At 33.9% G+C, this 17,105-nt stretch overlaps 1 protein-coding gene across 1 annotated transcript in view; it reads right to left on the bottom strand.

Moving 5' to 3' along the window:
- Window positions 1–4,804: 4,804 nt before the first annotated feature.
- Window positions 4,805–17,105, bottom strand: part of LOC125048759 (Down syndrome cell adhesion molecule-like protein 1 homolog) — a 42,996-nt gene continuing 30,695 nt past the window's right edge. Inside the window, exons 4-7 of the mRNA XM_047647621.1 lie at window positions 8,592–8,782; window positions 7,918–8,047; window positions 7,161–7,301; window positions 4,805–5,109 (exon numbers count right to left, since the gene is read on the bottom strand). Of these exons, the coding sequence (XP_047503577.1) occupies window positions 4,964–5,109; window positions 7,161–7,301; window positions 7,918–8,047; window positions 8,592–8,782 (608 nt within the window). The 3' untranslated portion in view covers window positions 4,805–4,963. The remainder of the gene's footprint in view (window positions 5,110–7,160; window positions 7,302–7,917; window positions 8,048–8,591; window positions 8,783–17,105) is intronic.

Here is a 17,105-nt window from a genome sequence, read left to right as displayed (position 1 = left end):
ATTCGTGTCGCCGAGCAATTATTGCCCTCGTGTAAGCGCACCTTAAGACAATTATTTTCATTACACGAAAACTATCGCTTAAATCAATTCAATAATAACAAACCTTCGCTCTTTGATAATACGGTTTCAATTTATTTGACGCGACACGCGGTATATAATGCTGCATGAATGAACCATATGTTAGAAGTCTTAAATTTCTTACGTTTATTAGGCGATAGGTTTTGTCTATTAGAATCTTTGATGAATACTTATTCATTGGCTGTTGGTTGGTAGAGGAAACGATGTCGCGTTTCGATTTTGCCTTGGAATAGCGTCTTTAACTCAACCACGAATACGTAGTACGTAATCATATTACAATCAAAAGAAACGCGTCTTCTATGATTCGTTCTGATACTCTGCTGACCAATAAAAAAGAAGCGACTTGTTTCATTGTTTATTATGAAATAACTTATCTGTATTACCTAATAAACATCCTTGCTCACCTGCTTATAAAAATTGTCATTCGTTGGAAAGTGATCACCATAGACAATTCCGCATTGATCACAGATTACTTACGTACTTATTATTATGATAATGTGTATCTATTCTCTACTTTCAATTGTCTATGGTGTTCCATAGATGAATGATCACATTATTACGTCATATCCGGTTTAACATGTAAAGCGTCTATTCGTGTATTAACGGTACTTGAAGCTTATAACTATTAGGATTACCCGAAACAGGAAGACAGAAAATGAGATTTGTCAGTCTGCTTCATTTAATAGAGTGCATGCAATACACAAATCAATTCGCACTATAGCTTATATGGCTAAAACTATAGACATAGAGAAAAGATTGAGAAAATACGTTTAGAAACTTTGTATCCAGACGTCTATTCATGGAGGATTGGTCATTGATTTCCACGATGGAATGTGTATTAAAAATTTCATATTTGACAGCGTAACAATATTCGTTTTTAGACAAATAGAATTCAACCGCTAACCAAAGGTAGATTAAGAGACAAGTTTCATAGGAAACTAACTCCAACACTTGTCAAATGATCATAGAATTTTGACAGACGAATGAGTTTGCATTTAAATTTGTCTCTGAATCTTAGTCCGTATTTTACTTCGTACTTCAAATTACAACGTCTTGATAGCTGTCAAATATGTCAAACTTCAAACAGAAAAAATCGTTTGACAGCTCCTGACCATCGATTGCTCCTCCTTCTGAGGAGCTGTTACCCGAAACTTACAAAAGTCAAGATTTTTTACTACTTTCTAATTTACACTGTCTTTTCTCCGCCATTCTCTATGTTTATAGCATAAATCCAATACCATAAACAATGTTGTGTAAAGGACCGACTAATTACTAATCTGCCTTTCTCATTCGGTCCGTGCTAACATTAATCTTAAGATTACTTAGAAAAATATTGCCAATCAATAAAATATTTTGGTAACATAGCCTTAAGAATTTAGTTAAGGCAAAATAACATACATTCGCTGCCCTTACCTTGGACGTGCTTATAAAAGGCAATCTTAACCTAAAATTACTTTAATATAAAGTATAGAGATTTGGTGAGTGAACTAGCTGATTTTTATTGAAAGGAATGACGTGGAATGTTCACGGTATATGTACAACAAATTTTTTAACATCAATGTTGCCAACGTAACGAACTTAATTTTACCATTTATAATTCCGATAACATCACAGCGAAATCTTTATTAACATCGTGCAATAGCATAAAGCCACACTTATCAAGATGATATACGAATGAGACAGCATAACGTGAAACAAATATTATGCTTTGAAAAATTATCAATAAAACATTATTAAAGATTATATAAGGCATGAACTCTAACCAAGAGACGGTTAAACAATTTTACCCAAGAGAATCTGTAACATGAAGTCAAACGAGTTTATATAATATAGTTTAGTAAATAGCGACACTGAACACTGTGGGTTTAGATCTTATGGCTATGGCTAGGCATAGTACAAGCAATAAAAATGTATGAAAATACTAGTGTATATAGCTGCAAAGCATGCAACATGCCATCATTATATCAGACTATTGTAGTGCCTAAAATAAATTCTAATTCCAGTTATTGGATCATCTTACAAAATGTTTCAAATCGCTACAAGCATCTAAAGTTTTATAAGCATTAAGAATAGCGCCATCTATGTGTTAGTGCTCAAAAAGGTATGCGTAATACTGAGAAAATAGGACTCAGGAAATAGTCACATTTTTAGCGTAACAAATCAAGTTAGCGGTGTCCGACCATCTTCCACCCAGTCTTGACTCTCGGGCTATCCTACGTGCATTAATATACCTAACGACCAGTCAAAATAATTATATGTTTTAATCTAAGGAATGTATAAATTGATATTTAATTTTTTCACTTAAGAAATTAATTGTGTTACGCCAATATCTTTGACTAATGACAATTAGGGGCCATTCAAGTATCACGTAAGCACATTTACTGCAATTTAACCACCCCCCCCCCCCTCCCCCCTACAGTGCTTACGTCATACTTGAACGGCCCCTTATCGATATATTACAACTATATATTATTTTGACTGGAGTCCCACTTAAAGTTAAATTTATAACGAATCTGCCACATTCTAATACCATACAAAGTCCGAGTAGCAAATATCACCAAACAACCTTTTGATATAACCTTAAATCTAATCTAAAGCATTTAGCCAATGTACATTTTTCAACGGCTAACATTAACATTTTATTACGTTCATACAAAAATAAACTGTTAATTTCATTTAAGTAGTGATAGACAAGGGTTAAAATTATTATGCATAACGCCATCTATGTTTTCGAAGGGAAAAGTAGAAAACTACATAAATTGGTTAATAGATGGAGTAATAGTAATGATAAGTTATTGCATTTTCGTAGGTACAATTTAAAAGATGGCAATAAAGCATTTTTACAAAAGATTATTTAGGGGAATTGAATCAAAATCAATTTTTGATTACATTAGTAATAGCGAAACTCTGACAGTCGATATAATAATACAAAAATATGCGCTGTTAACTGCATTTTTGTTCTGTCTTCATGATGGATCAGTATCAAAGAATGATTGACTTGATTGATATACCAGATGACTGAACCCAAGCTGTAGTAATAAACTCTCCGAAGATCTCGATTAAACTGCATCTCATATTGCTAAAATTACCTAGATAAAATATCGCCCGACCATACTTGGCGGGAGACATTGTTAGAAAGCAAATTAAACCTGGAAAAACCATTGACATTTCTTTGACGTAACACTAGTAATGTAATTGAATTTATTAAAACTTGACGTAATTCAAGTCCTTAGGATTTGTTAGCAGCACATATTTCGTAAGACAAGGTTAAAATTTGATATATTTTCTCTCTAAGGCGCTTGTGATATGCTGATGTGTACAAAAATACTGCTTTATAATACTTTAACAATATACCACAATTACAATTTTTACATATTTGATTCAACATTAGATTGCCGATTGATATCGTAGCTTTGATTAAATTCAAATTGATAACAGATGGCGTTGTAAAAATAATAATAATGCCATCTAGTTAATATGGATACAGCTAAACCGCAATTATATTTGCCATCGACAACAAACATACAAAAATATACAACATACATTCTTTTATAAACAACAGTGCAAATTGTAAGGAAAATAATCACAGTAAAAAATCACGAAATTATCGCAATATTGAGATCCATATACATACAATTATATATAACGTAATATCACTATTTAAATATATACACAGCTAGCAACATTAACAATTTATTGCGAACGGTAAGCAATATTCCTACAAAAATGTGTTGGAGTTGCCATTAAATACAAAAGCAGGCTTTTCGTACCTTAAATATCAACTATGAAGCTTCACATGGCAACCCCAATACGTAAACACTTAAAACACTATTTCTCTCTCAGTTGGTTAAGCTAAGCCTATTCGAGTTACATTTTTAACACCCCAACGTGTTGCTATATCGAAAAATAATTGACTGTTAACTTCATTGACATTAATATTTCACAATAATTGTATATTGGCAATTAAAAATATAACTCGTTTATCGTAAAAATTAATTACAATAAAATGTACAAACCATAGAATATTCTATCCTCATTACAATTTTGATATGTCCATATTTACCCTTGCCAATTTCTGGACATTTGTTTATTTTTATACGCGACGCCTCATGCATTAGGTAAGCGTAAAACACGAAATCGTTTAAACAAAAATACGCTGTATTTGAAATCGTCAAGCTAAACAAATTCCCAAATAGTTAATTTGTTTAAATTCAAAGTTTATGAATAAAATAAGGAACATTTATTAACTTGTGATACCAGAAATAATATCCTTTAAAGCTTACCTAGGGAGTATAACTTGAGATCCTTCAAATCACAGTTAAATAGCACGTTTACCTCCTGACTAGGCGGCAGAGGCGTGTTCTCCAATAGGCCGCACTTAACATCAATTGCGGCGGCAAAATGCGGCCAAACATTAATCGTCATAGTCGTAGAATAGTGACGGATCTGACATATAGTAAACTTCACAGGGCCGCCATTTCGAAATAATATAATCATTAGTGTTTTTGTCATAACTTTTTTAATTCATATTCTATTAATATGAAAATTGGCATACAAGCAAAAAGGGTTTGTTTTAAAACAAAATAAAAATAATAACATTAAATTACACAGTTTTCTAGAACAATGTTTTTATGAGCGTTTATCAAATCCGTCACTTTACAGACTGTATGTTATTTATTTGAAATTTAAAACATATGGATATAGCCGTAATATTTAATTAATCCAAATATGATAAGAAGTGGATTATGGTTTTTTTTCAAATCCGACATTGTTCTACGATCATCACGATTTGTTTAGTTTTTAAGAAAAACAATCGAATCTAGGATCATGACAACAGGCCAGGATCGCTAAGATAGAATATCCTAAGGTTCAAGATAGACGAAAATCAAACCCGCCTGGGTTTACCGGGGCCCGGACACTCCGCCGACTTGACGATTTGCTCTTTGGGTCTCACTGGATCCGTCTCCATGAAACCAGGGTTAAGTATAATGTTAGGCACAAGTTCTATTATGTCTTGCTCCTCTGAATAATCTACTAGCATAGCCAAGGCATTCATAGGGTTAGTATACATACCATCAATGTTAGTGCCCGCAGTCCAAGCGTGCGGTCCAAGCCAGTGCGATAGAAGGGAAAGAAGAAAATTTTGAATGAATAAAAATTGTATTAATATTTTAATGGGAGGCATGCGTAGGGGAATTCACTCGCTATGTTTTTCAGTGATTTAGAAAATTTAAACCGACTTCAAATATATGACAGCATTGTTATCTAGGTATAGGTTTAATTTCATACAGCAATGAATATCTCAAAAACTACTTAATCGATTTGGATGAAAGTTGGATTGTTTCTTAAGTCACACCAAGGTTTGACGATTTTACTAGTAAAATTTATATTTATGTGCGAGTGAATTTCCCTAAATCGATAAAATTAGTTAGCATACCAATTAATCGTAATTATCAGGAATAAAAGTCTAATTTGCAATGTAGCAACTAATTGAATTTATACATATGTATAGTAGAGGTGAAAATGTTATATCATTTATTTACACTTGAATTGTTTCACGCTATACTGTCTTATTACTTAATTTGAAGATTTTTAATTAATAATCTAAGATTCATAATATATTTGAATTGAATTAAAGCTGCGACGTGCGTTGAATAATTAATTGAATTCGTAATAAACTAATTTTATTATATTTAAGAAATAACGTTTATGAAGACTTTACAATAGATATAGTGAAAAACTGGTCCTAAAGCGATCATAAGAAGATTTTAAGATACCCTGGAAGCTTAGATTTAGAGTGTTTAGTTTATTATACTTTGAAATGACTAATTATATTGAATTATTTTTTTTAGTTTTTTTTAATATCAAATTTCTAAAGTATGGAATGATCTACGTATCCTTAAGGTAATAAATCGATTTTTGGCAAGTTTATCGTATATTAAGCTTAAAGCTCACTACATCTAATCATATTTTTTTGTTGCAATGGAAGCATATTTTTTTATATCTAGCAACACTATATCTTTGAAGCTACTACGTTTTAATTGACATACGTAGCGTTTGGTCCTTAAGATTGAGAACTTAATTATATTATTAATTGTGCAAGTTTATTAAAAGACTAAGTCAAAAATTTAACGATTAAATTACAAGTTATAGTTAGAAGTAGGCACTTATTTTATTATTAACCAAAGTAGATACTTATATAGATTATACTCGATAAAATTTAAAATGGAAGATTTAATAGTGTTGGCACATTATTAAGTGCAGGAAGTGCATTTAATTTTATAATAAAATTACGTTAAATATTGCATTAAGTATTGCTTTTTTTGTACTATTCTAATATATCTAAGAAACTCCATACTTAATAGTCTATAATAGTGTCTAATAATTTATAAAATTGACAATATTGCCAGGCGTAAGCTATTATTGTATCAAGTTATACTTAGTACATAAAGTACTATTTATATATCTTCGACATTGCATATACCTACTCCCTTATTAGGCCTTTGAATATTTTGTCGTTTTCACTCATATTACAATAAAATTGACAATATATTCTTTCACTGTTTTGCGTTCACTATCAGACATTTCTTCATATCTATAAACTAATCATGCCTTCTACGAGAAAAAGTACTACGTTCACCCCTGCTACGTCACCTATGCTAGGAGCGCTACGAACTTCCTACGAGACTGTGTAGCTACGAATATCGTAGCTGTTACGCGCAATCGCTACGTTTTGAGTGAAGTATTTACTCTTATATTGTAGTATCATGACTTTTGCCATAAATAACGAAATAACAACTAAAGAACTCGTGTCCTTTACCTTATTTACCCATTTCCCAAAAACATTACTTTGTTAAGCTTGCTGCTTTGTTAAGGCAAAAAACTACAAACTTCGCTCTAGCAACTATTGTGATTAAAACAATGTTTCGGGGAAAGATCCTGCTCAAGTGTTCTTCGTACAAGTGTTGCCTTCGGTTGGATAGGCGACATGACTTGTCACCCGCATCTATGTCCCGCGCTACTCTACTTAAAGAAGAGAAAATAGAGGCGGGGCAGACGGCGAGGCTACGGCCGGGGCTCACCTGAGCGTCGCCATTCGCGGCACAGAACTGCGCAAGTTCCTGCTGCTAGGACGGCTAAAGTGCCCATTACTACGCACACCGCAGCCACCCACGTCCGGGTGTCGAACGTCTCAGCGCCTTCCAGGAAGTGCTTGTAAAGTTCTGTAAATAATAGAATCAAGTTTTGATTTCTACAAGATGCATGCCCTATAAATTATCATTTGGATGAAGATTAAAAAATATAAAAAAATCATCTTTAAGTTCTCCATTAGAAATACATATGATTATAAATCTGTATTATCTTCAACAATTTTAGGCAATATTTTATATAATATTTCTCATTACCATATAATTCGTATTGGTTAAGTATGATATACGCACGGCTATATTTGGTTTTAAGTTATTTGTTTATATATAAGTAACATAGTGTCTAAAATACATAAAAAATTAGGTAGTCATTTAAATTAAGAATTTACTAGTTAATGTATTAACGAGTTTAATCCTATAAAATAAAAGGTATCGTTATTCGAATAGGCAACTACACTTGATGACTGCAAAATGAGAAATTTGTGCAAGCCGACGTACAGCTTGAAAAAATATTTTATTGTCGGCTGATTCGAAAAGCTGATAATTTCCAAATGACAAAACATTTTTTATATTTTAAATTTTTTTTAGTTTTTTTTAATTTACCAACATTATGGAGTATCATTAGATCACCAACACACAATGTCTTTAAGCAAAAGAGAACAGCCAATAGGATTGTTGATTTTATGCTCACCAGCTTCCTGGTCGCTGTAGAGGGTGGTCGCAAGGACCTCGACAGGCGGTCCGGGTCCCAGAACGTTGTTGGCCCATACTCTGAACCAATATGAGGCATTCGGCTCCAAGTGGTAAACGTCTATTTGACGCTGAAATCAGTGGATTTGGGATTAAATTATCTTTTAAAGCTTTGTAGGCTTTACATAATTTTATGAATGGAAATTCTGGTAAATCGTGCTTGTTACAATAAATACGAAGTTATTATAATAGTCACAGAAAAAATGGTAACCTCGGTAACAAATAGGTTTAAAGAAGTTTCTTCTCATTGAAATCATACATGTCACTTATAACATATTTAATACTAAAAACATCAAAAGTTAAATATACCACGCCACCGTCGTACGCTGTTAATGCAATACAGTCTATCTACCATAAAACTTCAAAGGTGTATTCAAAACTAGCCCTCTGTTACTATTTCCTGTATCGTAATAAACCTTTCGTTCTATAATAAAGCCGATAGAAATTACAAGTGTTTTTACCCTTTTTTTATGTAATAATAGGAGGCAAACGGCTCGTGTGATGTTAAGTGATACTCATGGACACTCAGATTGTCAGAAGGCTCGCAAGGGCGGCCTTAAAAATGTCAATCTTTTTATTTACTTTTTCAAAGTAGTAGAAAGCGCCAGTACTTACAGAGTTAGGGCTTATATGATTAGGGCTGATAGGTTTCCAGGCCTCCAGCGTGCCATTAACAGGCATCGCGGAGCGGTACTGCGCTGTGAAGTCAATGATCGGATGTCCACCTTCACCAGCCACGTTCCACAAAATGATGGCCAGAATTGTTGACGCGTGGACTGTCACATTCACTAACGGTGGGGGTTCCGCTGGAAAATGTAGATTATAATTTAGACACTCAAGTCAGGTCACTTGGAGACGGAATCTGAATGATTTCCGTATACTTAGCGAATGACTGAATTATTCTACGACTGTGCCTTGATTGAAAAACGTTTGTTCAAATTGTATTTGGTTCAATTAATTGATATATAAACTTAAATTTGAACTCTCTTGAAATCCGAAATTTTAACTTACTAGTCGTAGACTACGATACAGCTAGATATACTATCCAAGTTATAAAACGATGAAGTTAACTCCAACATTCAAATCCAATGCCAAATGTAGATAAACAGTAAACAAACGTTCAGTGCATCGTTGTAATGAACGCTGTATGAATCGATGTTTTCTCTATGAGTTGTAGATAGTGTTAACAAGGGACACTATTGAGTACAGTAAGTTTTAATAATATAGGCGATCCAATGGTAATCATTGATACTCTTGCTTGATTAGCAAGCATAAGCATGTTACTTGATTTGTGAATAGAAAAACCGCAATATACTATTTTTTTTACTAAAATTTAGAAGCTTCACTCGCGTGTAATATCAAAAAACGTTATAGATTTCTGACGTATATAAAACCAAAATGAATTATACACCTGTGGCAAGTACAAGCAAATTAATTCTTATTTATTGGTCTTAGATTATAATGAGATGGAGGCAGTTACGACTTAGTTTCCTCTCTGTCTGTATCTTCTTAATTACGTTGCTTAGGCCTTTGTATTTATAAAATAACACTTTCGTGGTTTGTTGTGTACAATTAGACGCCTTCTTTCCATAACACCGTTTTTTGAAACCAGTACGGAGGGACGACCGTCCTTACTACTTATTACTTTATTTATTTTTAATTTTATTTTTTATATCGAGAGCTGGCGCAAGTGCTCATGTGTCAATGGAGCGAGGGAGACTGACTAAGTGACCAGTGGCTAGTGAAACAAACGTATGTTTGTATACTGTGACTTTGTATTTTTTTTGTTACGAGGAATTAAAATTGTCAATCAAAACATATTTATTGTTTAACTCAAGCATACTTAGATAGAATCAACGATGAGTGAATTTGGTTAATGCCCGCTTTTAAAACACCTGTGTAAGGGTAGAAAGGCCTGTTGGTGGACCTAACAAACCACCAAAAATTTTATTTTTAGAATACAAAAACTTAAAAGAAGATCAAGAAGCAACATAGGTAAGTATAGACAAAATCAAAGAGGAAACTAAATCATGAATGTCTCATTGTAATCAACCTATGATAGTAGGATAAAGATACACACAATTTGTGAGTTAGTTAAAAAAGAAATATCAATAATAAAAAGTACTCAAAGTTATTAAGAAATCAATTTGCTTTTCAATGAAATAAAACTCAATGATACTTTGATAATCCAAGGAGCTGTTTGCTGAGCCGTATCGATCCGATGGGTATCGCTAAAGGGGCATAGGGGTGATGCAAATTCACTTCAGACACGCAAACGAATACATTTACATTAGTTTTAAAGTGAATAATTACTAAGAAAATCGTTTAAGATTCACAGGTGTAGCACCTTTGAATCTTAAACGATTTTTTTTCTTTTCACGCCTATATCCCCGAGACTCTCTTAGATCTACTTGCTAGTGTCCTGATATCTTTCGCTTCATACACTTTGATGACATTCACCATGCATGCTCGTCGATTATGGGTACATGTAATAAGAGGGAAACGGGCAGGAGGCTCACTTGATTTTAAGAATTGGTACGCTCTTATTTGAAGGACCCTTAGTCGAATTGTTTCGGAAATACTTCAGTGGGCAGCTTGTGGGCTTCCAAATAGTGGTGGTGCGCGGCAAAAACTGCCTTAAGAAACGCTCAGTTGTGGAACGACGGACGTCGAGATGATACGGATGGTATTCTGTATTGCCTTGACGTCGGATGATGAAACTCAGCTGCAGGTATTAGTTCGAACAACTCCTCTGAACACTCACCATCTATTGTTTTAGATTTGTATAAATATGAACAAGACTTAAAAATTCGTTTGCCAAAGAAGTTTCTGTTAATTACTGATTTTCATAAGTGTCAATACATAGTTACCAATATCATAAGCAAATTTTGATTTAACTGGAACTCCATTTTGTATGGAAAAGTTGAACATCACTTATGTATTTGAAACCAATGATATCGTTATATAAAAGGTAAAAAAACCCGTCTGACAAAAATCACTGAACATGTATAAAACTCTAAATAATAATTCTTTCACCATTTCAGGTGCTATATTTGAAGTAACAGAATAGTATTTATAGTTCTTTGATACGCTTTTATCGAAAGACCCTCTCTCTTCAAATATTGACCCTCGTTCAGCGAGAATTTTAATTACACTAATGGACGTCGATTCCTATCTCCATGGCAACGGGAGGTAGCGTAGACGTAATGTAAACAGCATTTTCGAGGACAGATGCAAGTAGCTTTGAAAGGGGATATTACGAGTATAAGGAATAAATGTTTATACAGGAGTGTTTATATCGAATTCAATGCCAGGATTTATAGGTTTTTACTCTTATTGGAGTTTTTATTAACTATAGATAGAAAACCTCTAGTCGTAATAATAAGAAATATGTATATTATCCCATTCGACTTAGGATCATTCAAAACAAGAGAGTACCAATTTTTAAATGCTGGCAACGTACTCGCGAGCCCTGTGGCATTTAGTGTCTATGTACCATACATGTATCAGCTCCTAACAAACATTTAGTAATACAAAAATCTTGGCGATTAAAAAGAGTGGTGGAAAGTTTATTGCCAGTTCTTCTCGTCCATTCTACGCCCTTGATTTGAGAACTGGCAATAAATGTACAATTAGAAGCATTTAATGTGTAATTCTTTTATGACGTTCATAAGTGTTGTCACATCAAGTGAACCTCATAAAATCCTGAATTTGAATTGGAAACATACAATTACACAAGTGGTTTATAATAAACTTTAGCACGAACGGAGAACGAATCATATTTCGTACGCTTAAGACTGGTTAATACCATCTCCAGTCCAATCACAGACATGCGGTAGGACCTCCTAGTTTAACCAATCACAAAAATCTTTCGCTAACAGTCTCACCAAGGTCTAGAACAATTTCTAAACCCATAAACATACTTGCCATAATAACGGAAAGTAAACGCTATCCTTTTTAGTCTTTGCGGAACGTGACCTATGAATTTTGCATCGGATGAGTTTTTGAATCGGCATTAAGTCAGCGGTAACTGGTTTGTTAATTGATATTTATTGCTCTCAACCAAAACTGGTACTGGGCGACATTTAGTGCAAGTGCGAATCTTTGACAAACAAGAAAATATGAACAAAGTGTAGTTTTAGTTATCATGTTAGGGTAATATTTATAATCGAGACACCCTGGTATGATACCCGGATGTCAAAAGCGTATTAAATTCTGCTTTAAGACTCTGAATGTCACTCGTATAAAGAAGTTTATTCTCATTAAATATAAATGCTACTTACATGAGAAACAAAAATTAATCACAAAAAAAGTAAAATATATTACATCGTCGTACGCTATTACTGCATCAAAGTCCAACCAAAAACCGTGGCAAGTGTATTCTGAACGGGTCCACTGCTCCTATTTCCCATATCTGGGAGGCAAGCTGTTGAGGTGATACGGGTGGAATTTCGTATTCAGCCTCTACGTCCGATGATGAAACTCAGCTGCATGTAAGTATTTATGTATTTATTAATAACTAGCTGACCTGGCTAACTTCGTTCCGCCCTACAACCTTATAATATCGTTGTTACTTTAATTTAACTTATTTTAGGATTTCATTAATGTTAAGTATTACATTAATACAACTTTTTTGCAAATACAGAAATGTTTTATTGCTTGCCATTGCGAAAGAAGAATGGCAGTTTTACACATTAGGCATCTTCTCTCTAGCGTCAATATGGCGATACTGCATGTTAAGCACTTTCTGATATCCAACATCTTTTGATCAGGATCAAAGCATGGTTATGCATCTCCTCATTCACCTCAAGATCGGAATTTCTTGAACTGACACGAATTCGACGTAAAATGATGCGTAGTTTTGTCAACAGATGGCACCATATGGTTTTTGCATTCGTAAAATTAATTAATTAATTTATTGTTATTCGATAACTTATCCGATTTTTTATTGCTTATTCTGCTATTCGGGACGGAAACAAATCCAACAAATCAAAAACCATGGCAATCGGTCCAGTCGTTCTCGAGTTATAAGTGTTGTAACAAACACGACTTTCTTTTATATATATAGATATGACAGACACATCACAAATAAAATATTTAATAAATATATATACAAGTGTCCTTAAATTGTTAAACAGAATTAAACGGCCGGCAACGCACTTGAAAGCCTTCGGGCATGTATCACTTAACATCAGATGCGCCTATTACCAGTTTGCCTCCTATTACAAAAAAAAAACAGATAGGACTTTTTTAAATAATTTAAATATAAGAAGCTAACTTGCAGTTAAATTCCAGTTAATTAATAACAAAATTAACGTAAACGGATACAATGAGGGTGAACGCGTCCAATCATTTTAAACGTAATCCGATACTGATACAACGTGTAGCTCTGTCAATTTAATAACGTAACAGCAATTACGGAATGTAAATACACGTGTCTAAAGTATTCATTTTTTGTTAAATTTGGCAAAATTAAGCAAATATTTGCGCGAGTTTTTGACGTTCTTTACCTACCTCGATTCGAATCCTTTACTTCAAATATTTTTAATTATTAAGATTAACGAATTGGCATGACTCTGAGGTTCCCAAAACTAACAGACACAGCGCACGCTTATAGCAAACTCTCGCCCACACTCTCAAATACAGTGTGAGTACGCACACACCCATTCACATACTCACGCATTCACGCATGTAGGTAACACAATGTACACTTATGAACGTCAAAAAAGAAATATACATTAAATGCTTCTAATTTTACATTTACTGCCAGTTCTCAAATCAAGGGTGGACGGAAAGAGAAGAACTGGCGATAAACTTTCCGCCACTCTTTTTAATCCCCAAGATTTTTGTTTTACACAATGTTTGTAAGGAGCTGCAACCATTACACCATGTTCCACACGACATCATAAGTAATAAATAATTATAAAATAAAAACAAAGATTTGTCCTCTATCAGCAGGAGGCATGGTGAAATAGGAGGACGCACTTACACTTCCCTGAGAGATACGACCTCCAACTATTCAAAGTCAGAGTGTACTTCTCCCTCAAAAGCCGGCAACGCACCCACTACAAATGGGTGTTCATGGCCTGCGCTGACCGCCGTTTTGGGCCTCCCCTAGGCAACGAGTTCCTCTTATTTATAAAAAATTTTTTACAACGGATAAAAAATTCTAGATACCCACAACACAGAGACTTTTTGTGGGTAGATAGCATGAATTTTGTCACAACCAATTTCTGTCATGAATAAAGTTTTTATTATTTTATTATTAAGTCGTTCTAGTGTAAGTCAAAGACAGAAACAAGAGATAATGTTCTACAGTAGTCGCCTCTCGCTCTCTTTTTCTGACAAAGACCAAAATATTAATAGACTAGCGTCTAAATTCTTTAAAAAAACATTTTTCCATTAAGATTCCTGTTAATGGAAAGTTATACATACCAGATATAAACCAATCAAAGGGAACATTTTATCCGTAATGGAATGGCACGTGTCGGTATGACAAAGAATGAACGATACAATTACTATATGCCAGAGCGAGACATTTACCGCCGTTTGAGCCGGGTTTTACGCGCTCCCTTGTGTATCGGGCAAAAATACGTCAATCGGGGATACCTATATTGACTTTCGTATTTATATGTATCTACTATATACGAAATAATACTTTAAACATTACACAACTTTGAACATTACGTATATATATCATGAGTTCGTCACCCCCTAAGGACTATTTCTGCGTTTGCTCTAAATTCTCTAACTCTTTTTTTATTTCGCATTTCCCGCGTTACGCATACTCTCTCGCGTGGGGTAAACTGGGACTCGCTACTGTGCGTACTAAAACCCCGCGGCGCCACCAGCAATCGCCCCAGGTAGGACACGGCAACAGCGTAGCCTTGTCTGCATCAATACTCTAACCCCACGCTAAGTAATGCGGTCAGCTATCTATGTCCATGATACATGTCATCTGTTGGCTTCTAAAAGCTTGTTTCCTCACGATGTTTTCCTTCTCTGTACGATAAAGTCCCACTCGGATATTGTAGAAAATAGTAAACTAATAAAAAATAGTCACCCGGTCTTTGAAAACAAATTGTATCACGAATTATGTAACATAATATCAGTTAAGTTACATTTAAATATTTTAGTTAATAATTAGAAGCGTAAACAAAATGGAAACAATCACACTTGAAGTCAATATGAGCCCTTTAGTTTTTACCACACTCGTAAATTGTATTTTAACATTGTCTTATCCGATAATGTCCAATTCATAAGTGTCACTTATATTTACGAACTATTCAATAATTCTAGTTAGTTTTTTGTTAATCCAGCGTCGCAACCCCACTTCCCCCAATGTTATCTTATAAAAGCTCTAAACAATTAAAGCCCGTTGTTACCCAGCTTCAAACAAAGTGTTTTATTTGAACATATTCATACAACAACCGCCACCGAACTTTCACAGCTGACACTATTAACACTGCACTTGAGTCTTAATTAAAATCTCTTTCACCAATTGACTGAACGAGCTTTCGCGCCTTTCAAAGAACTATGTTTGTTTTTCATTACTTCTTTTGCTACACAATTATTTGACTTAATATTTGACATTATTATCAAAACACAATTTATTGGTAATATTTTTATTATGTCATCATTATGTTGTGGTTCAGAATGAAAATTGAAATATCACGTGTCGCTTGAAAATGACAATTATGGGAATGCTATATCTTTGCTTATTTTATTTTTTTTACACAATTTGTATTTTTCTTTAATTTAACACGTGATGTTAAGTGAGTGTGTGAGTGAACACTTTCAATGTAGAATTTCGAATGTAAAATTTCTTGAAGTAGGGTCCTTTACCAATTATTAAAAGGTCGTAAAAGCACGCGAGCCCTCTGGCATTGAGCGTATCGTTGTTACATAAAAGAAAAAGAAAGAAATAAATTGGAAATACTTCAGTGGGCAGCTGGTTCCACAAGCATCATGCTTTAAGGCTCAATTGTAGAACGGCGTATGTCGAGGTGATACGGCTGGAATATCCTATTAATAATAATAATTAATATACGTTTAAAAAATAAAATACCTAAAAATAAACACTTAAAACATGTCCGAGTACACGATAATGTCGCTTCAATCAGATGTGTAACGAGCCATGAGGATTACCTATGTAATGAAGATTGATATCTTTAACAGTATTTTCCGTGTGTTTTTATCATAGTCCGAGGTTCACGTGACGTAGACTACCATCCGTGTACATCTCCAATGTTAATGGGTTGCGTTGTTAGCAAACTTAAAGATTTCTTTAGTGTTGATACACACACATGTAAAAGTACAAGGTCGGATCTAGCGTGCACTTCATGCGGCGTCACACAGTCACAAGAACTTTACGTAAAACCCTATTAATGAGTCAAATAAAATCTGAGAAACAACTCACGTCGAAACAAGGTGGTATGATGGTTTCATAGATAAGTTATCATGATAATGTCCAGGCTCCAGGAGCCTTAATTATAGGTTCTTGGATATTTTATAAAATAAAAATAAAATATGTTTATTATGGAACATAAGATACAGGTATCACTTATTCCACGTCATTAAATTTGAATCTGTAGACATACTCATCCGCAAAGAAGACAGGGTGTAGGCCGAGAGAAAAAGCCGGCGTAAAAAACTCTTGGTACTCTTTTAAAATAGCGAATCATCAAACAACACTTATTTTAAAACAAATATCGCAAATTAATTAGAAGTAGCCTGTCTTGCACTTGTCCCAGGCCCTTTAATCAACTAGATAATCGTTAACTTATTTTATATATTTCACTAGAGTAGCCGTCTGTCGAAAATTTTTTTAAACTTTTGAAGTGAAACTTCTTTAGGCGCATGAGGGTAAATTTTTACGAAAACGTCACGAAGATGTGCAGCGTTTTTTTCGAAGAAAAGGGAGAGAGCGATTGGGACCGATTGAGAGAGAGAGAGTGAGAAGGGCGAATTACCTTATAGAATTTTATTTTTAAAATTAAATTTTGTAAAGAGAGTTTATGAAATATTAGTAAGTATTTTAAGCAAAAAAATTATTGAAATCTCTAATGACGAATTGTAAATTAAAATACCACGTGTTTTTTTAAAGAAATAAATTTAAAAAATTAACTT

Source organism: Pieris napi, chromosome 4 (genome assembly GCF_905475465.1).
Source record: "Pieris napi chromosome 4, ilPieNapi1.2, whole genome shotgun sequence".
Classification (NCBI taxonomy): Eukaryota; Metazoa; Arthropoda; class Insecta; order Lepidoptera; family Pieridae; genus Pieris; species Pieris napi.
The sequence above is the reverse complement of the archived record's forward strand: the minus strand, read 5'-3'. Positions and strand labels throughout refer to the sequence as shown.